Source organism: Hyperolius riggenbachi, chromosome 2 (genome assembly GCF_040937935.1).
Source record: "Hyperolius riggenbachi isolate aHypRig1 chromosome 2, aHypRig1.pri, whole genome shotgun sequence".
In the NCBI taxonomy this organism is placed as follows: domain Eukaryota; kingdom Metazoa; phylum Chordata; class Amphibia; order Anura; family Hyperoliidae; genus Hyperolius; species Hyperolius riggenbachi.
The window spans coordinates 224,070,753-224,092,671 of record NC_090647.1 but is presented as its reverse complement, the minus strand read 5'-3'; the positions used below and the strand labels follow the sequence as shown (position 1 = coordinate 224,092,671).

Sequence of the window (21,919 nt, the reverse complement as noted above, 5' to 3'; positions counted from 1 at the left end):
ATCAGCCATATACCGCTGTATACCGGCGCCGATTTCAAATGTACTCCTGTGACCACTCTTCACAGCCCAACACAGGGTAAACAAGCTGTTATCACACACACAAAAACACATGCATGCACGCACGCACTTTCAAATTGGCAGTCCTATAAAATCTTGTACAGATATCTTGCAAGACGAACCATCATCTATAACTTGTTGGTTTGAAGTGAAAAAACGTTGATTCTCAGTTATTTCGCACAATAATTATGCCTTGAATTGTGTGTGCTAGTGCTGTAGTAAATGTAGTTAGCTAAAAATTAAAACTCCAGTAACGCATCTGAAATAACTTTTAGATCAAAAGCATGAACATTCTAAATATAACGGTACAATGTAGAAAAAAAAATCCCTCATTTTAAGAATCACAAGATTGTCTAGTTCAGAATTCCGTTTTGTGCTTTGTGCAGCCGTACAATGTATCACATACACCACTTTCACATTGTCATTCACTTCCGCTTTGAGACAGCAAGGACACCGGAAGTAGTCGTAGGAATCTGAAAAGCTTCTAACTTTTACAAGTATACTGGAGAGGTTACTGTAGTCTGGTTGGTTTTCCGCGTCCGGGTTGTGACTTTAGCACCTTCCATCTGTCAGCATGGCTGCTGCATGCCGTACACCGGCGCTGTCAGCTGTGCTCCGCGCAGTGGGTTTATGTGCCCGGAGACCCGGACTGGCTGCAGTACTTTGTGCAGAGGTAGGTGCCGCAGCCTCGCAGTAGCAATGACGGCTGTGTGATATGAGTCAGCCGCTGCTGGAAGATTTTTTTTTTTTTTTTATATGAATGAGTGACGTAATATTTACAGTCCTGAGTCTTCTGTCATGCGGTAAACTTGTCTAGGAGGTATAGCTTGCATGGCAATGCAACTCACAGTGTAGAAGTGCAGAAATATAGTGATCAGCTGCTATTACTGTCTATTTTTTTCCACTGCAAGATTTAGAGGGAGACCTAACTAGGAATTTGCAAAGTGCTGATTACATTTGAAAAACAAATGATTACTTTTTTTGACAACTGAAGAAAACCTGTGAGAATAATGTTCCAAGGGCTTCTCATGTCATCTGTGACCCCACCGATTTTCACTGGGACACGTTTTTTCTTTATGGATGCCCTACATGTACGAATTTGGTTGCACTTGCTGGATAAAATCTGCTGATGTGTTCTAATAATATGTTGCTGCATGCATTTCTGTGCCAGTGTAGTCCTATCATATTCATTGTAACTGAATGGGATCAGCGCTGCAATGGAGAGCAACGCAGGTACGCTTTTGCAGAAATGCACGGACTACATTAAGTTCACACTGCACGCGTTGCCGTCCGAATTTTGGCAACGCATGCAGGAGGCAGACACGCACAACATCAGAAAGTGCATAGACTGCATTATCTGATGTTCACACTGCATGCGGACCAGTTCAGTCCGCAAACTGCACGCATTTTTTAACAAAGCGCTGCTGACCCATTCACTTTCAGTGAATGGGATCAGCCACGCGACGCTTACAAACTCAGATGGTGTGCGTTCGTACGTGTTACGTTCCAATCGCACGGCCATCCACATTTAATGATGTGAACATGGCCTAATATAGTAGCAGTCGTGCTACATCCTATCACAAGATTTTCAAGGGAGCTTGCTTAACTTCAAAGAGCCTACGCTAGGGAACAGCACCAGGGGTAGTGTGCACTTGGTGGTTTAACCTGCACTGCTAAGTGCGGTATTCTATATTGAATCAAGGTAATAGTGTGTTATCTTCACGGGACCTTAATATGAAAGTCTACGGATTATTGTATTACTGTACAGGAGTTTCATATTACGGTACTGTGCAGTCAGAACACCTTTGCCGTATTCTGGCTGCAACTGTATACATAAAAATGCAGGCGCTAATCTACTGTAGGGGACCCAGTATGAAACCTTATAGGGAAATTCAGCTAACATGATTGAGTGGACGGCACACTCTCAAACTGCTAGGTTTCCTATAAGTTGTAGTAAACTATGCCCAAACTATTTGGCCAAATAAAACGCATTGTGCTGTAGAGGGTGCTGTGATTGGAGAACTGTTCACTATGAGGTTTCCTGCTGGGTCCCCTAAAGTAGCCTAGCGCTGAAATGCATACCTTTACATTGGGAAAAGGGCACAAACATGCCTTTTTGTATGCAATGGAAAGTTTGCAAGAGTCCGAAGTTTAGGTTCACGTTGGAAAAATCAAGCATCATATTGACATTACAATGCTTTCAATTTCAACGTCAGTTTTGCATCATAATTACCCAGTGGGAGCAATTACAATATTGATAGAAAAAAAATGCCTACATGTAGCATCTGCCAAGTGCGACACAAGTATTATATTAAAGAGAATCTGTATTGTTAAAATCGCACAAAAGTAAACATACCAGTGCGTTAGGGGACATCTCCTATTACCCTCTGACACAATTTCGCCGCTCCTCGCCGCATTAAAAGTGGTTAAAAACAGTTTTAAAAAGTTTGTTTATAAACAAACAAAATGGCCACCAAAACAGGAAGTAGGTTGATGTACAGTATGTCCACACATAGAAAATACATCCATACACAAGCAGGCTGTATACAGCCTTCCTTTTGAATCTCAAGAGATCATTTGTGTGTTTCTTTCCCCCTGCAGTTCTCATGCACTGAAGTTTCAGGCTGCTTGTTTCTTCCTGCAAACAGCTTTGCCCTTGTCTGTAATTCCTCACTATGTGAAAGCCCAGCTAGCTCAGAGAATGATTTATCCAGCTTGTAAAAGATAAGAGAGCAGAGAGAAGCTACTGTAATCCTAAATAACACACAGGCAGTGTGCATAGAGGGGCCTGGAAGGGGGAGTTCATAGCAGAACCACAACACTGAATAACTTGGCAGCCTTCCAGACACAGGCTGACAAGTCTGACAGGGGAAAGATACATTGATTTATTACAGAGACTGTGATAGTAGAAAGTGCTGCAGTAAGCCAGAACACATTAGAATAGCTTTTGGAACTTGTTGGATGATAAAAAACAGGATGCAATTTTTGTTACGGAGTCTCTTTAAAGAGAACCCGAGGTGGGGTTCTGACAATGCTATCTGCACACAGAGACTGGGTCTGCCTATACTGCCCAGCCTCTGTTGCTATACAGTTCCCCCCCTAAGGTCCCCCTGCGCTCTGCTGTCCCCTATAAATCACAGCTGTGCTGTTGTCACACAGCGGGCTGTGTTTACATCTGCAGCTGTCACTCTCGCCACTCCCCTGCCTCCTGCATAGCTCCGGTCCCCGTCCGCGTCCCTTCCCTCCAATCAGCGGGGAGGGAAGGGACGCGGGCAGGGACTGGAGCTATGCAGGAGGCGGAGGGAGCGGCGAGACTGACACTGAATAGGTAAACACAGCCCGCTGCGACACGCTGCTTGTCGACAGCGCGGCTGTGATTTATGGGGGACAGCAGAGCGCAGGGGGGAATGAGATAGCAACAGAGGCTGGGCAGTATAGGCAGGCCCAGCCTCTGTGCAGCTAACATTGTCAGAACCCCACCTCGGGTTCTCTTTAAAGTGAACCCAAGGTAAGAGGGATATGGAGGCTGACATGTTTATTCCCTTTTAAATAATGCACATTGCCTGGCTGTCCTGCTGATCCTCTGCCTCTAATACTTTAAGCCATAGACCCTGAACAAGCATGCAGATCAGAGGTCTATGACACAATCTGACTGGATTAGTTGCATGCTTGTTTCAGCTGTGTGATTTAGACCCTACTGACCAGAAAGATCAGCAGGTCTGCCAGGCAACTGGTATTGTTTAAAAGGAAATAAATATGGCAACTTCCATAGGTGTCACACCTCGGGTTCCTTTTAAGCATGAATATCGGCCTCGGTGCTGTCAAAGAAAATGATTGTATACCTTTTACCTGGCATTCTCCTAGTGGCAAGACTGACTGGCCACTGTGAATGGTGTTTATCAGTGATACAATCATACTACATATTGTATAGTTTCCTCCATATTCCTTTAGATTGTAAGCTCACAAGGGCAGAGCTCTCTCACCCTTTTGCTTCTTGGATTTCGCTATACATTTTGTTCATCATGTTACAGTTGTCACTGTAATTACTGTATACCAATTCTGTATTATGCACCAGTGTTTATATTTTGTGTATACTATTGTGTATTATGTACCCCATGTTTGTTTCTTATTCTGTACAGCGCCACGGAATATGTTGGTGCTTTATAAATCAATAATAAGAATTGTACAATCTTACCAAATGTATGTAATGTAATGAATGAATATAATTTGAAATTATATTTTAGGTAGTTCCTCATATTACATAGAAGTGGCAAAATTGTATCATTAATGGACACCTTAGATTTTCTGCATTGGCTTTTTTTTAGGTGACCCTTTAGGCCATGTTTACAGTGGTGAGTTGCACTGCGGCATATCGTCCGCCCTGTAATGCGGCTCCCTGCACTGCAATTCACCACCTATGCAGCATTCACAGTGCGGTGGGTGCATTGCCCTACAGCGGAGTATGGCATGGTAATGCAGTACATTACTGCCAAATGTGCACATTAACGGTTACAGCGAAGCATACGTTCTATTAACTGTATGCATCACTATATGAAATGTGCAGCGGCGCTTTGTCGATCCGTTGTGCTCTGGCTGTCGTGAAAAATGCAATGCAACAACCACTGTGAACATGGCCGTAGGGCTTTTATTGGTTTTATTTTTTTTTTTCCCAGAAATTAGTTTTTTTATTGAAAAGGTAAAAGAATAACAAACATTACAAATGTGATATGGAAGTCAGTATAACGAAGTTATAATCAAGAACTCTTAAAGATCAGCGTTGACATATAAGCCAGTATAGTTTATAAGAATGAATGAACCAGGGAGAAAAGGGATGGGAAGAGGAGGGGAAGGGAAAGTGGACAGGGATAGGGGTTACCTCATTTCAATACGCCAACTCTGGGCATGTGGTATAAAGGCTCATACACACATCAGACTATAGTCTTTGGAAAATGAAAGATCACAGACCAATCTTAAGCTACATACACATGAGGCATGGATGTCTGCAGTTGCATGGAGACAAGCAACCGTTGAAAGTCTCCAGCAACGACAGTTGTATACAAGCAACAATTGTATACACGTGGCAACAACCTGACTGCAACATAGCGGAAACTGTTGCTCAGCAACTTCTGTCGCAGGTTCAATGAACTGTCGGACTCACAAGAGTTGCTAGAGACTAGCATACACACGACTGCACCGACTTGAGACTAGGGACGGTTGCTGCAACAGCTGTTGCCGGGGATTGAACAAGTCAATCGCCTGGAGACAGCTCTGATTAGCAACAGTTGCTTGCGCGCGCCTCATACACATGGAGGACCTGTTGCCGCAACATGCGCGCGCCATGTGTTTCCAGCAACAGTTGTAGCCCGTGTGTATGGGCCATTACCCCCTTCCATGTAGTATGAGAGCCATACATACACAGTCTATTCTATGGAGCTGAACTCCACATCAGAAAAAAATCTTTGCAAGATGCTGCACACACAGATGCTGTACACATGCAACAGATCAGTATCTGCAAAAGATCTGTTCCTGCCAAAGATCTGTTCCTGCAAATTGCATTCATAGTCTATGAGATCTGCAGATCAGACAATCCTCTGCAGATCTGAAAATCCATCCTGGTGGATCTGATCTGCAGATGAATGTCTGTTAAATAAGGTGTGTATGATGATCTGCAGATATCCTAGACTATGAATGCATTTTGCAGGAACGGATCTTTTGCAGGAAAAGATATTTTGCAGATACTGATCTGTTGAATGTCTACAGCATCTTTTTGTGCAGCATCTTGCAAAGATTTCTGTCTGATGGGGAGTTCAGCTCCATAGAATAGACTGTGTATGTATGGCTCTCATACTACATGGAAGGGGGTAAAATTGGTCTGTGATCTTTCATTTTCCAAAGACTATGGTCTGATGTGTGTATGTGGCCTAAGTTTCAGGGCTTCTATTGTTTTAACCTTACAATTTGCAATTCCTCTTTAAAGCCACTTCCAGCTCAGGTTCCATTTCAGCTGTTGAAGATGTTATCACTATCATCATTAAAATAGTCTTGTTCTCTACAGTAAGGGCTGGTTCACACTATGGGCTTGATTCACAAAGCGGTGCTAACCTACTTAGCACGTCTAAAGTCTTTAGACATGCTAACCAGGGTGCTAAGTAGGTTAGCACCGGATTTCTCAATCAGATCGCGCACTAACTTTGCGCGCGCTAAGTCCCATAGGCTTTAATGGGCACTTCGCGTGGAGTGCCCTGCGCTCTGTGGAGTGCACGCGTAAAGTTTTGTACGCATAAAGTTTTGCGCGCGAAAAGCTCGTTTAGACGTGCTAAGGGGGTATTCACAGGCGTGCTAACAGTTAGCACCGCTTTGTGAATCAAGCCCTATGTGTTTTGAGGTTTGGTTTTTTTAATAGCGTTTCTAAAAGTGTTGTAAAGGCGCTTGTGTAATGAAATCCTATGTGAGTGTTCTCACATGAGCGATGAGCTTTTTTTTCCAATCGCATACGTGGGTCCTGCACCATTTTCTGGGTGACTGCACTTCAGTGCAAGGTGTAGGAAAAATCGCAAATCGCTTTAAAAATGCTTTGAATAGCGATGGTTTCTTTCAAGTAAATTTGCTTTAAAAAGACATTCAGTTCCCAGATCAGAGTGCACTTCCTGTTAGTCTGCACACATAAAATCGCAAATCACAAAATGGAAATGTATACAAATGTTTTTGCAAAAATGCGAATCCCCATAAAAATGCCAGGAATTGCTCAACAAAATCACTCACAGAAGTGCTTAACGATTGTGCTTGCAATTTGTAGTGTGAACTAGACTTGATGTCCTGTCAGTTTTTGATAGTTTGCATATATGTTTCTATGGCTGTGTTCTCACATAAATCTGTACATTTCCACTTCAGTCCTGTCAGTTTTGTATGTGTTTCTATGGCCGACGTGTTCACGCATAACATAATAATAATAATAATAATAATAATCCGAACATTTGTATAGCGCTTTTCTCCTGTCGGACTCAAAGCGCTCAAGAGCTGCAGCCACTGGGACGCGCTCAAGAGGCCACCCTGCAGTATTAGGGAGTCTTGCCTTGAACTCCTTACTGAATAGGTACTTGACCTAGCCAGGATTCGAACCCTGGTCTCCCATGTCAAAGGCAGAGCCCTTAACCAGTACACTATCCACACATAACAGGTGTACATTTCCGGTCCAGTCAGGTAAAACTGATGCAAAACTGACTGACAGTACTGGACTGGACCGAAAATGTAAAGATTTATGTGTGAAAGAATAAAGAAAGCTGGGTCTCCACCTGGATTTTTGCAATATTGGCCTACTTTATTAGTGGCACCATAGCCACAGAAGGCACAACATTTTGGCAAACACAGGCCTTTCCTGTCAAATTCATGTGCCAAAACATTGTGCCTTCCGTGGCTATGGTACCACTAATAAAGTAAGCTAATATTGCAAAATCCTGGTGGAGACCCAGCTTTCTTTATTCTTTTGCATCTGATTGTACATCCCTGCAGGATCCGGGTGTATGCTGGTTGACTCCCTAGTGCTATGACTGCCAGTGAGCTCTGAGGCAATCCTTTATCAGATTTATGAGTGAATCAGGCCTAAACAGATTACCTAGAAAGCTCATGGTGAATCAGAACTTTGTTTATGGATATTTTCTCTGCAAGTGGAGCTGAAACAAAGTATGTGAACGCATTTCCTATACATTAGCGTGGGCATGTTCACATTTGTTTTGTAGTGGACCACTTTATCTAAACGCACTTTCTGAAGCCCGTTCCTGGACAACATTCGTTAATAAGCATGTTAACACAGCAATTTTTATGTTATGAGAATGAATATAAACGTTATATTAAGAATGGTGTTAGTTTAGTTATGCTTGTGTTGCGCAACACACATAGAGCTTGATTCACTACGCTGCGCTGCTAAAGCTTAGTTTGAGCAGAACGAGTAAAAATACTCAGCACACGCTTATTATTTATGCGCTCTCCCGTGTATTAGTGGCTGCTCCTTACTCACGCCCTAAACCTTATCGCATCCAGTAGCTGCTTAGGACGTGATCCCCGCGCTATGATTGGCCCACTAGGCTGCCTGTCAAGGGACTGGCAGCCTATTGGGCTAATCAAAGTGCAGGAATCATGTCCTAAACAGCTACTGGACGCGATGGGGTTTAGGGTGGGAGTAAGGAACGGCCGATAATACGAAGGAGAGCATGTAAGTTTGAAGGGCATGCCACAAAGCCCGTAGCGTGCGCTGCTCAAACTAAGCGCAGCTTAGTAAATCAAGCCCATAGGCCCATATACAATATATTTTTCCCAGAACGTCATTGGACAGCACCCCTGGTGAGACTTGTCTCCCTCCCAATCGTGGACAGGAACTGCAAAAGAAAAGATTTGCATAACAAATTGGCAGCCATACATAAGCCACTATCTTACCACCAGTAACTCAGTTCAGTTTCCTGTCCCGGACGGGAATGCAGAGGAGAGGTCTCCAGGATGCTATCCATGACAGATGGTCGGGGGCAACGTCTTTCAGGGCTCCAGGCATGCTGTACAGTGTACAGTCGGAGCCCTGCAGCGTGGAGGAGGCTTCTCCGTATGAGGCAGCAGAGATATAGCGCAGGCGCGCTTTCAGACCAAGATACTTCCGGGTCAACCCGGAAGTTGTCACGCACGGCGTCCGGCGTGATTCTGATCGGGCGGCAGGGGCCGCGGAGGTGATTGCGAATCAGCATCAGCTGATTCGCTGAGGTAATTAGCAAATAGCGCGGCAGGGGCTGCGGAAATACGAGGTAATTATGCATATCTATTAAGCGGCAGGTGCCGCGACGGGGGACTATGCAAATAAATTATGCTAATGGGCTAGTCAGCTGAGCCCTATTGTTCATGTGGATTTAATCCTTTTCCCTGTCTCACTCTGGTGGTTTATGTGAGCATGGAGGACGCTTCTGGGTCAGCTCCTGCGCAGTCTGCCAGGCCAGCCCAAGATACCTCTCTGGCAAGTACATTGGAAATATAGATATGCAGTGTGTATATATATATATGTGTGTGTACTAGAGAGGGTGCTAATGGTTGGCTTATTATTATGTTTTATAGCCTGAAAAACATGAAAAGCCTGAAAAACATGATAAAACTGACAAGGGTCAGCATGCATCAAGTGGATCTAGCAAATCTGCGAAGAAATGTGCCATTTGCTCCACTCGCTTGTCATCCTCATCCTCTAAAAAGTTGTGCCAGGATTGCACAAATAAACTGGTTAAAGATGAATCCCCTGTCATATTTAAAGATCTGATGGGTTGGATGCGGGCGGAAATGTCTTCAGCAATCAAAGAAATTAAGGATTCTGCTATTTCTTCTCAAGCTGTAGCCCCCAACCCTGCTGATGTTCCTGGCCCTAGCAGTGACGCTGCTGTTATACCTATCAATACTGGGTCTTCTCCTACTCCGGCGGCACGTATTCCTGTGCAGGCTAGGAGAAGTAGGGAGAGTGATATAGAGGGCTCGGAACTCTCTGAGGGGGAAATATCTGCATTAGAAGAGATATCTGAGGGTGAAGAGATAGAAAAAGCTGAGAAATCACAGAAATTTGCTTTTTCCCCAGATTTAATGAAAGATCTCCTAACCTCCATGCATGAAACAATGGGTATTAGATCAGAGCAAAAACCCCTGACACCCCTGGATCAGATGTATGAAAGTTTGGCGGACCCCCAATCTAGATTCATTCCGGTCCATTCTACTCTTAAATCTATGATTAAGAAAGAATGGGAAAATCCTGAGAAAAGGGCCTTTTGGCCCAAATCTTTATCTAAGCGCTACCCTTTTGCCCCGGATGATCAGGCTTGTTGGGGTCCTCCGCCAAAGCTGGATCCTTCCTTTTCCAGGGTGTCAAGAAAATCAGACCTGTTGTTTGAAGACTTTGGTAACCTAAAAGATCCAATAGACAAAAAAAATGGATAATGTTTTGCGTAGGGCTTGGGAGTCGGCTTCATTAACTTTCAAACCGGCTGTGGCATCAACAGCAGTTAGTCGTTCTCTGAAAACTTGGCTATCAGACCTGCAATTTAAGATTGCTAATGGAGTTTCTAGGGAAGAAATTCTGAATGACTTCCCAAAAATTACGAATGCCTCAAATTACATGGTTGATGCGGCAGATGATACAGTAAAGTTGGCAGCCCGAACCACGGCGCTAGTCAACTCGGCTAGAAGGGGAGTATGGGTTAAGACCTGGAATGGGGATACTTCCTCAAAATCTAAGCTTTGTGGTATCCCCTGTGAAGGTAATCTGCTGTTCGGTTCAAAGCTGGACGATACACTAGATCGTACGGCGGTTAATAAGAAGAATTTCCCAAGGAAGCGCCCTTTTCAAAATAAGCGGCCATTTCGGGCCCCCGCCAAAAATGAAGCGGATAACAAATCTTCCAGGGGTAGAAGATGGGCCCCTTATAGACAACAAAGACCCCCCAATACCTCTACTAATACCAAAAAGACAAACAAGCAATGACGCCATCATTCCAGTGGGGGGGAGAGTCACCAACTATTTCGAAAAATGGCAACAACTCTTCAGCAATCAGTGGTTACTGAATATAATATTAGAAGGTTACAAAATAGAGTTCGAGCAGCCTCCCCCTCAAAATTTTGTCCTAACCCCTTGTCCAAAAGACCCATCTTTAAGAATAGCCCTTCAATCAGAAATAAGGTCACTTCTTCGGAAAAGGGTAATTCGCCAGGTTCCAGCATGCCAAAAAGAACAGGGATTCTACTCTCCAGTCTTCCTGGTGAGGAAACCTCAGGGAACCTATCGATTTATTCTAAATCTAAAGAAACTAAATTTGAGGGTCAAATACAGAAAGTTCAGGATGGACAATATCCGATCTGTAGTTCATCTCTTACAGAAAGACGACTTCTTGGCATCTCTAGACCTGAAGGATGCATATCTTCATCTGCCAATCCATTTGTCCTGCCAACAATACCTAAGGTTCGCCGTGTGGATGGAAGGAGAGGTAAGACATTTTCAGTTTAATGCCTTACCTTTCGGATTATCTTCAGCTCCATGGCTATTCACCAAGGTTATGTCTGAGGTACTAGCCCTTCTCAGGTTAAAACAGATTAATATTGTCGGTTACCTTGATGATTTTTTATTATGGGGGTCTTCTGAGAAATCCGTTTTTGATCAGATAACTACAACTTTGAGCTTCTTCCAGGATTTGGGTTGGTTGATTAATTGGGAAAAGTCTGCCCTAGTTCCTTTCCAATCCTTAGAGTTTTTGGGTTTCATTATTTCTACTAGAAAGGAAAAATTGTTGTTACCTGATAGGAAGATCAGTGCTATTATTGACAATGTTCTCTCGTTTCAGAAATTGAGAAGCATATCGCTAAGAAAGGCCATGGCACTTCTAGGTCTTCTAACTTCTTCCTTTCCGGCAATCCAGTGGGGGCAGTTCCATGCAAGATTCTTACAGATGTGGATACTAAAATCTTGGAACAGGTCTATGACGTCACTGGACAAGAAAATCGTCATTCCACAGAGTATAAAGGCTTCTCTGCTTTGGTGGAAACAGCTGGATCATCTATCTCCAGGTCGTCGGTGGAGTTTTCCTCATCAGAATACAATTACAACCGACGCCAGTTTATGGGGTTGGGGAGCCCACTTCAATTCTCAACCGGCCCAGGGAGCCTGGAGTATGACGATCAGTTCACAGTCCTCAAACAACAGAGAACTGCAAGCAGTGTGGCAAGCTTTACTACATTTCGGGCCCCAAATCAAGAAGTCTCATGTGAGGATAAGGACAGACAATCAGAGTGTGGTGGCTTTCCTAAACAGACAAGGGGGTACGAGGAGTCAATCCTTATGGGAAAAGACGACGAGGATCCTATTTTGGTCAGAAAGGAATCTCTCATCCTTAACAGCGACACACTTAAAAGGAACCTCAAACCAACTGGCAGACTACCTCAGCAGGAAGAGGTTGGATGCGAACGAATGGTCATTAGATCAGGAAATATTCCAGCAGGTGACGTTACAATGGGGCTGCCCAAAAATAGACTTGTTTGCAAGGAAAGTGAATACGAAATGCCAACAATTTTGTGCCCTGTTTCCAGAAGATCTACCATGGAAAGTAGATGCCTTCTCGATCAATTGGGGGGAAGTAATGATGTATGCATTTCCTCCAGTTCCGTTGCTAGCACGAGTGATAAAGAAGATTATACAGGACAAGGCTCGAGTAATCTTAATAGCTCCACTGTGGCCAAAAAAACCATGGTTCACGTCACTGAGGGCACTAGCAGTAACAGATCCGATAATATTTCCTCCTCTGCCACACTTGCTATCTCAGGGTCCAGTATGGCATCCGAACTTACACATGCTTCACCTTTCAGCTTGGAACCTGAATGGGGCATCCTGAAGTCCAAAGGGTTTTCAGATGAACTATCAGAAACTTTGATACAGAGTAGAAAAAAAGTGACTCGAGAAATATACCAGAAAGCCTGGAGAATATTTAACGATTGGTGTAGGGAAAGATCCTTTAACAATTCATCTCTCAAATCCGTATTGGAATTTCTTCAGTGTGGATATAAGAAAGGTCTTAGTATCAGCACCCTGAAAGTACAGGTATCTGCTCTTAGTGTGTTTTTAGAAAAACGACTGGCAGAAGAAAATCTAATTGTACGTTTTTTTCAGGCTTTAAAGAGACTTAAGCCAGCAATTAAAACAAAAGTACCTGCTTGGGATTTAAACATTGTTTTACAGGGTTTGTGTGAGGCTCCGTTTGAGCCATTAGCGCAAATTTCGGAAAAATTTCTTACCTTAAAGACCATTTTCCTGCTGGCAATTACTTCAGCCAGGAGAATTGGTGAATTACAATCACTATCCATTAGAGAGCCTTATTGCACCATTTCAGAGGATAGAATAACATTACGTCCTGATGCAGCCTTTCTACCCAAGGTAGTTTCCTCTTTTCACAGAAATCAGGAGATCTTCCTACCCTCCTTTTGCGAGAATCCTAGTAATGAAAAGGAAAGGAGACTCCATTCCCTTGACGTAAGGAGATGTCTTATACACTACATGGAAAGAACAAGTTCCTGGAGGAAAACTGACGCAATGTTCACCCTTTTTGCTGGAAAACAAAGAGGCAACAAAGCTTCCAAAGCAACGCTGGCACGATGGATAAAACAGGCTATCACATCAGCATATCAGGTTCAAGGAAAGCATTTAATCTCTCCAATCAGAGCTCATTCTACAAGAGCAATATCAACCTCCTGGGCAGAGAGGGCAGGGGCATCTATAGAACAGATATGCAGAGCTGCTACCTGGTCAAGTCAGAACACTTTTGTGAAACATTATCGCCTAAACATCTCGGCTGCAGCAGACTTATCATTTGGAAGGAAGGTGCTGCAGGCAGTGGTCCCTCCCTAGATCCTATATCTTGTACATCGTCTCACCAGGGGTGCTGTCCAATGACGTTCTGGGAAAGACAACTTTACTTACGGTAACGTCTTTTCCAGTAGTCAGAAGGACAGCACCCCTGCAACCCGCCCTTCTTTTGGGTGGAATAATAATTATGTAAGTGAGCATCTATGCGGTCCGTGTCATCTATTGTATTAACTGAGTTACTGGTGGTAAGATAGTGGCTTATGTATGGCTGCCAATTTGTTATGCAAATCTTTTCTTTTGCAGTTCCTGTCCACGATTGGGAGGGAGACAAGTCTCACCAGGGGTGCTGTCCTTCTGACTACTGGAAAAGACGTTACCGTAAGTAAAGTTGTCTTTTCCCCGGAGTTTTTTCCTAGCTATATACACTCTAAACTATTTTAATAGTACTTTTTCACCTACTTTTTGGTCCTTTTTCAATTGCAAAGTGATAAAAAGTTATTGAAAAAAAAAGAATGAAAAATGATCTCCCAGGATATAATTCAGGAGAAAAAGTTACTGGCATATGGGCAAGAGTGTGAAATTAGCCTTTCCATAAAATAAACTGGTCATCTTTATTGACTGGGAGAATTACATCAGTGTTGCCAACCGTCTATATATTTATGGATTACCAGTAAGGACCCGTACACACTGCTGCACTTGCGCTGCGTTTTCAAAATGGCATGCAATTTTTAAATTGCAAAGCCTTCATGAACATAGGAAAATCTCATTGCACCAGTGTGTACAGGTCTTCACGATATTTTCATGATTTTTTTAAAAGACCTTGCGATTAATTAACGCTTTCGATTTTAAAAGCACAGCGCAAGCACAGAGAGAATTTTGTCGTTGGCCAACACATGACATGGTTGTGGTGTTTTGTTCTAATGTCCGATTTGTTGCTAGTTCTCTTTATGCCCCGGCTGGTAGGCCTCTCTGTGACATACTGTTGTTTTACAATCAGGGCTGTGGAGTCGGAGTCGTGGAGTCTGAGTCGGGGCAATTTTGGGTGCCTGGAGTCGGGAAAAAAATGCTCTGACTCCTAATGAATTTAAACTGTAATTAAAATAGAAAATATGATAAAATTTTCTATTTCTCAGATAAGTCATCATAAGTAATTTATACATACAGTAATAGCTGTGCTTAGTCCACAAAAATGAAATAAACCAATCAAAATGAGTTACTTGTGCTGCTTCAATAAAGCAATCCCCGTATTTTTAAAGTCAGATATACACATCTGATTGTGACTGTATACATGATGTGTACACAGGAATCTCTTATATGTACGAATAACATCTATGCTGCAAGTATAAAGCCTGATGTGTAGCCATGTCACTAATAGAGATGGTCAATGAGATGGAAATAATTCTGCGTTGATTCTGATTTATGCAAATGTACGCACTATCTTTGCTCATGAAATCAAATAATTTGATATGTTGTTAAAATTTGGTTTGTTGACTATGAATTAAATGGTACCTGAGAAGGATGAAAAGAAAAGTTTTATACATACCTGGGGCTTCTTCGAGCCCCCTTCAGGCTAATCAGTCCCTCGCTGTCCACCTCCACCACCTGGATCTTCTGCTATGAGTCCTGGTAATTCAGCCAGTCAGCGCAGTCTGACCGCATGCCGTTTCCACAGCCAGGAGCTTTCTGCACCTGCACAATAGTGCTGCGCAGGTACCTGCGCAATAGTGCTGCGCAGGTGTAGTACGCTCCCGACGGCGGAGTGTGTGCATGCGCACTACGTCAGACTGGCTCAAGTACCTGGACTCATAGCAGAAGATCCAGGTGGCGGAGGAGGACAGCGAGGGACTGATTATGATTAGCCTGAAGGGGGCTGGAGGAAGCCCCAGGTATGTATAAAACTTTAATTTCATCTGTCTCAGATTTACTTTGTTACACAGTAGTACTATACTCTACATATGCACTCTCCACAGAGCTGCAGGGAATCCTCTGAGAATGTTGTGCACATTGAATACAGAGGTGTTGTCTATCACCCATAAACCTGGTTCAGATTGTGCATGAAGAATGTGTAATAGAGGAAGAATCTCCTTATTCCCCTGCAGAGTACCTGCACATCACTCTTACATGTACCCACAGTTACATTGCCTAGGGCCTGATAGATGTTCTTTGTTCCGGTCTGTACCTTTTACAAGTACTCTTACCAAGGACTAGTTTTAGGCTATGACTAAAGGGAATAAATATGGCAGTCTCCAGTATCCTTCTCACTTCTGTTGTCTTTTAAAATTCCTAAGCGTTGGCAGTTAAGAGACGAATTTCATGTTACATACTTTCAATCAACAAGATTGTAATATGCAAATTAGAGGAGGAGGAGTCGGAGGCATCCTAAACTGAGGAGTCAGTCGGTGGATTTTTGTACCGACTCCACAGCCCTGTTTACAATAGCGGATATGGATTCTGTGTCATGTGACTCAATGCCACACTGGGAAACAAAAGATTTTAGAAACTCCATTGCTTAGAGCTATTGGGAAACCCTCATACTGTAAAATCCCCATTATCCAGTTAACCGGAAGTATCAAGCAACCAGAAACAAAATCTTGGCCTTCCAGGATGAAGAAATCTACTTTTACACTTCTTAATACAGTGATAAACCATTTGTTACATTAAGTTAAGTCTGTCCTTTGTCTTAATTTGTTTTTAATTACTGTATGTTAACATTAATAAAGAGTTTATGGTAAGTATACAGTGTGAAGTATAGTACTGTTTTTATCTAGTTTATCTATTTTTAGCATCAACTCTCAAGCAACCAGAAAGCACACTTATCCGGCATCAGCCAATGACCGTTGGTGCTGGATAATGGGGGTTTTACTGTATTTATTTTCTATTGCTATTAAAGAGGAAACTCAGCCTAAACAAACATACTGTCATTATGTTACATTAGTTATGTTAATTAAAGTCGATAGGTAATATAATCTCTTACCCACCCTGCTTTAAAAGAACAAGCAAATGTTTGTGATTTCATGAGGGCAGCCATCTTTTTGTTTGAAAGGAGGTGACAGGGAGCATGAGACACAGTTCCAACTGTCCTGTGTCCTGATCAACCCTCCCAGTTGCTAGGCAATGAAAACAACCACATTAGAAATCCCATCATGTTTTACACAGCATCAGGAGAAAAATGCCCGGGCAGTTTTCTTTGATAGGGAGGAGCTTAGCTTCTGTGCAGCCAAAAATGAGGCTTGGATAAGAAAAACAAAGTTCTGATGCTGTGAAACTGGTAAAGAAACACCAAGCCTTTTCAGCGCTGCTGAGTATATTTTTAGTCTGGAGGTTCACCTTAAGTAAAAGCTTCTTGCGTAGAAATGAACCATGGATAAATTCCTCTATGCCTAGAGTTCCACTTAAACTTGCTGTATGGGAATATGAAGTAGATTTTCCAGTAATTTTATTTTTCAGGAAAGTTCTCTGATGATTCTTGCTGTATAATTTGAGCTATTTTATTGTACTATCAAGCACTGAGACCTATGCCAGGGCAAGGCTTTTGAAATGCTCTCCTTTCTGTCCTTTTAGGTAGGTTGTATCATCTTGGGTTAAGGATGTCAGCGAGGATTCCTGGAAAAGGAATTGCTGCAGGTCTAATTCGATTTTTCACTGTTCAAAAATGTCAAAACAAGGTCAAAATTTTCTTTCCATCCTCAGTAAATGGTTTGAAATTAAAGAGAGTGCTTCTCCCCATGTGTACTGCAGCTGGGATGAGTGCCAGAATTTGTTTTGTTGACAGGTCCACGTTAAGTGGAATGTTGATATTCTGTGCAGTTCTGTGCGATCCCGGTCATGCTGTTCATCACAGCTGAGAAAAGGCGAAAGCAACAGGCAGTCTGAAAAAGGTGTCATAAACCAGTGATAGGCTTACCAAGCAAGAATCATTCCAGACCATGCCTGCAATTATTTACCAGCTTTTGTTGCGCTTCTCAGGGTTTTTTTCAATGGTGTTTGTTGAATTGGCTTTCTTAAATGGTTTTGTATTATCTCTCAGGTCTGTGTATTGTGTTGATGTATGTTCAGCGGCCTGTCATGCCAGCTGGTGCTACTAGTGTCATCACATCTCCGCATCTTGTTGCTGCGTAGAGCCCCCCCCCCCCCCCACACACACACACACACACACCTCTCTCTGGAAACCAATACAACATAAGAAGGGTTTACAGTGAATTATATTGATTCTAAGACAAATTAAACTACATTGGAAGAGGTTTTCCAGATGTTACACATTTTAAATGGGCAAGATGTAGTTTGTCCTATTTTCGGACTATTAGCTGCTGTAATATTTGTATTGGTAGAAAGTAGCAAGCTTTACTGACTTCCAGCCGCCTAAATCATGTGTGCTTCCTATTTTCTGTAACGATCGGTGAAGCACAGAGAGGATCTGATTACCGGTGATCTGCAGAATTACTGGGAATACAGATGTATACCAGATTATAAGTGATCTGCAGTATCACCGATAATCCGATATACCAGCTAACCTCTGTTCACCTGAGTAGAGTGTAGTGTTTGGTGTAACAGTAACACTTAGAGGACTAGGCCTCAGTGCAGTAAGGAGTACTGCACGGATTCCTTCCGAAGACCTGAACTCTCCAAGGCGGGAGGAGTCAAGCTGACAGTAGGAAGGAATGTCTGAAAGTGACACTCTGGAGGAAGTGTCACTAACAGGACGGGGAACCGCCTCCAATAGTGAGGTCGGTTCTCGAGGTCAGACAAGCCAAGTCGTTAACACACGGACAGATAAGGTACAAATACAGTAGGCGGAGGCGGAGTCTAAAGTACAGACGGTTCGGCAACAGGGTATCAGAAATATCGAGGTACAAGATCAGGAGGCAGAAACAGAGTCTAAGGACGAGCCGGGGTTGGTTCGGCAACAGAGTATCAGAAATATCGAGGTACAAGGTCAGAGTTCAGGAGGATAGTCAGGCAGGCAAAAAGTCATAACAGATAATCACAATCAAACTAGTACTTTAGCTATCAACAGAATCTAGCTAAGTGTAGGATTACAGCTCCAGCTGGTCCCGGCACACTTAAAGAGTAACTGTCAGGCTGCAGAAGCTAATTTAAACCTCTATTCTCCTGTGTTAAACAGTTTAGAAGGAAGCCCAAAAGCAATTAGTGAAGATAAAAATCTCAGTTACCTTTGATGTGTGCTTATCTTAAAGGCTGTTATAGACCCATAAAGCCGCAAGCCGCATACTAAACTGCAAATCATTCTGGGGCCCTCCCCTCGGCTGCTAATGAGACGTTACAGCAGCTTGTGTAATCAGTCCAGCGCGTAGCACTGATAAATCTCGGGCAGAGTACACTGCAGGAGTCAGCTATTGTTCCTAGCCACATGGCTCATTAATATTCACTGCACACTGTGTTATTTAGTACCAGCTTATCTGTGATCAGGAAGCAGGCAGGACATGACGACACATTTGAAAGAAAAAAATGGAGCCTGCCATGAGCTGTCAGGAGCATCTATCTCTGCATATACTATATACAAATTCTGTGAAATCCAAACGTGGACAGTGAAATGCATATGTAATGTAAGTACAGCCAATCTTTAGCTACTGATATATGTGTTTATTTTCTCTGAGACCTTATACCTAACAGCTCCTCTTTAAGGATCTGACTACAGGTCTGAGTGCTTCCACGTGTGTGTTCGCAACGCCAGACGACCAGCAACTGAACAGCTGGCCGTATATATACACAAGCCCCTCTCCAGCACCTCCCCAAGTGCTGGACCAATGGGGAGTGGAGCCAGAGTCAGCTGACCAGCCTGGTCAGCTGACTCACTTCTGCCTGCCATATATGCTCTGCCTCAGCGCGCGCGTCACTCTCAAGGCTGGTGGACTATGAGTCCCAGCCACACCAGCACTCTCCCTGGCATCCGTCGCAGGAGCCGCCGCACTGCACGCGGTGGCTCTTCCGCGTTCACCGCTACTCATGCGGCGTGCGGCGGCTCCTCCATGCGGCGCCGCCACACTTGATGCGGAAGCAGCCGCCCCGCTCTGAGAGCGAGCGGCTGCGCTTCCGCGCATTATTACATTTTCCTTTACATATGAAATAACGTAAGTTATAAGTAACAATAATGGTTTTAGGTTAGGGCTTTGGGAGCGAAATGGATGCCACAGAAATGTGGGTATCGGAAATATCTGCTAGTAGAATATTGGTAAATTTACTGAATTTCTATTATTGGCAAGAAGTAATCCGATTATCAGTAAATTTTACCGATTATTTTGTTATTGCTTAACCTAGCCCTACTGTCACAGGAGCTCTTCCTCTACCGATGCCTAACTATAACCACCCTCTCCGATGCCTAACCCTGAGCTCACCGATGCCTAATGCTAGGGGGCTATTTTTAATATTTTTGTAGTGTCTGTTTTTCCACTAAAGGCACTAGTGAGAATGGATGTAGTCTGTCTTTCTCGGGCTAAGGAGTCAGTACATAAATCATCTATTTGATTCCACCGACTCTGACTTCTCTAATTTGCATATGACAATCTTGTTGATTGAAAGTATCTAACATAAAAGGCATTTCATCACTGCCAAAGCTTAGGACTTGTAAAGCTATCCTGGCCAGGAAGCTGACACTTTACCCTGCCATTGCCAACATGAATGCCCCAGCATGTCACCTGTATAATAGGACTCATCTGAGCCCCATGTCAGCTGGGTTCCAGAGTGTAGCCCTGCCACCTTGCAGAAAAAGGCCTTTTCTCTATCTGACGAAGAAAAGGCCAGGGCCATTTTCTGCAAGGGGCAGATCTGTGCAGGGCTGTGGCGTTGGAGTCGGAGCAATTTTTGGGTCCTGAAGACGGAGTCATAAAAAAAATACACCGACTCATATTACATTTAAACTGTAATCAAAACAAATTAATTGATTTCATCACCAAAGGAAGTGCATAAATTAACACAATTTGCATAAACCAGCATTAGGCCAGGGTCACACTTGGCAGAATCGCATGAGTTTTCCCACTATGTGCTATGGGGAAAACTCATGCGATTCTGCTAAGTGTGACCCTGGCCGCAACACAGAATTATTTGCATCTCATTGACCATCCCTGTAATGACACAACTACACATCAGGCTTTATTTTTACTGCAGAGATGTTATTTATTACTGTATATATGAGATTCCTGTGTACACATTAGTGTTGGGCGAACAGTGTTCGCCACTGTTCGGGTTCTGCAGAACATCACCCTGTTCGGGTGATGTTTGAGTTCGGCCGAACACCTGGTGGTGTTCGGCCAAACTGTTCGCGTTCGCCCGAACGGCTCAATTCCTGGCCGAACCTGGCCGAACAGGGCCCTGTTCGGCCGAATACGGCCCCCCTATGGGGTCGCAGGCATAAGGGGGGAGCATGCCCCGATCGCGGGGGGGGGGGGGGGGGTCGGAAATTCCCCTCACCCCCTCCGCTAGCGCTCCCCCCTCTTCCCGCTTCCCCATACAAAAGTTTAAGGAAAGTACCGGTGGTAGTGGATGGCCTGGCAGTGGCACTGTGGAGTGAGGAGGAGGAGTCCGGAGAGTGATGCGTTGAGGGAGGCCGGGCAGCGGGCGTGAGGTCAGAGAAAGGGCGCTGAACCGCCCGCTGCCCGGCCTCCCTCAACGCGTCACTCTCCGGACTCCTCCTCCTCACTCCACAGTGCCACTGCCAGGCCATTCACTACCACCGGTACTTTCCTTAAACTTTTGTATGGGGAAGCGGGCAGAGGGGGGAGCGCTAGCGGAGGGGGTGGGGGGAATTTCCGACCCCCCCCGGGATTGGGGCATGCTCCCCCCTTATGCCTGCGACCCCATAGGGCCCCCAAAAGCGGGATGTTCGGGGAGTTCGGGGTTCGGCCCGAACATGCCGAACATCGCGGTCATGTTCGGCGAACTTTCCCGAACCCGAACATCCAGGTGTTCGCCCAACACTAGTACACATCAGATATACAGTCACAATCACATATGTATATCTGACTTTAAAAATATGGTGACTGCTTTATTGCAGCAGCACAAATAACTTGTTTTTTGATTGGTTCATTTCATTTTTGTGGACTAAGCACTGCTATCACTGTATATGCAAGTTATTAATGATGACCTTTATCTGAGAAATAGAACATTTTATCCTATTTATTCTTTTAATTTAAAACTTTTACAATTTAAATGTATAATGAGTCTGTGCATTTTTACCCAGGTACCCCAAAATTGCTCCTACTAAGACTCCACAGCCCTGGTCTCTATAGACTTTTTATTGTGACCTCTGGCATATGTAGCCGATACGATATCCAGAAAAGCTATGGAAGACGGGTCTTTGCATTTTGCTTCCCCAATGGTGAACACAGATACATTGAAAACTGATATGTCTGGGTAGATGCTATAGAATATATAGATAACATAATCTGTTTATCCTCTCACTTCCATTTTCTAAAAAGAACTGTTTTTTTTTTATGTATAGTATGAACCTGGTTTAACCATTGAGTTTGAAACATGCACACATTGGGT

General features: G+C 43.7%; 1 protein-coding gene across 1 annotated transcript in view; it reads left to right on the top strand.

Moving 5' to 3' along the window:
* Positions 1–419: 419 nt before the first annotated feature.
* MRPS9 (mitochondrial ribosomal protein S9) overlaps positions 420–21,919 on the top strand; it is a 138,872-nt gene continuing 117,372 nt past the window's right edge. Inside the window, exon 1 of the mRNA XM_068265285.1 lies at positions 420–730. Within this exon, the coding sequence (XP_068121386.1) occupies positions 632–730 (99 nt within the window). The 5' untranslated portion in view covers positions 420–631. The remainder of the gene's footprint in view (positions 731–21,919) is intronic.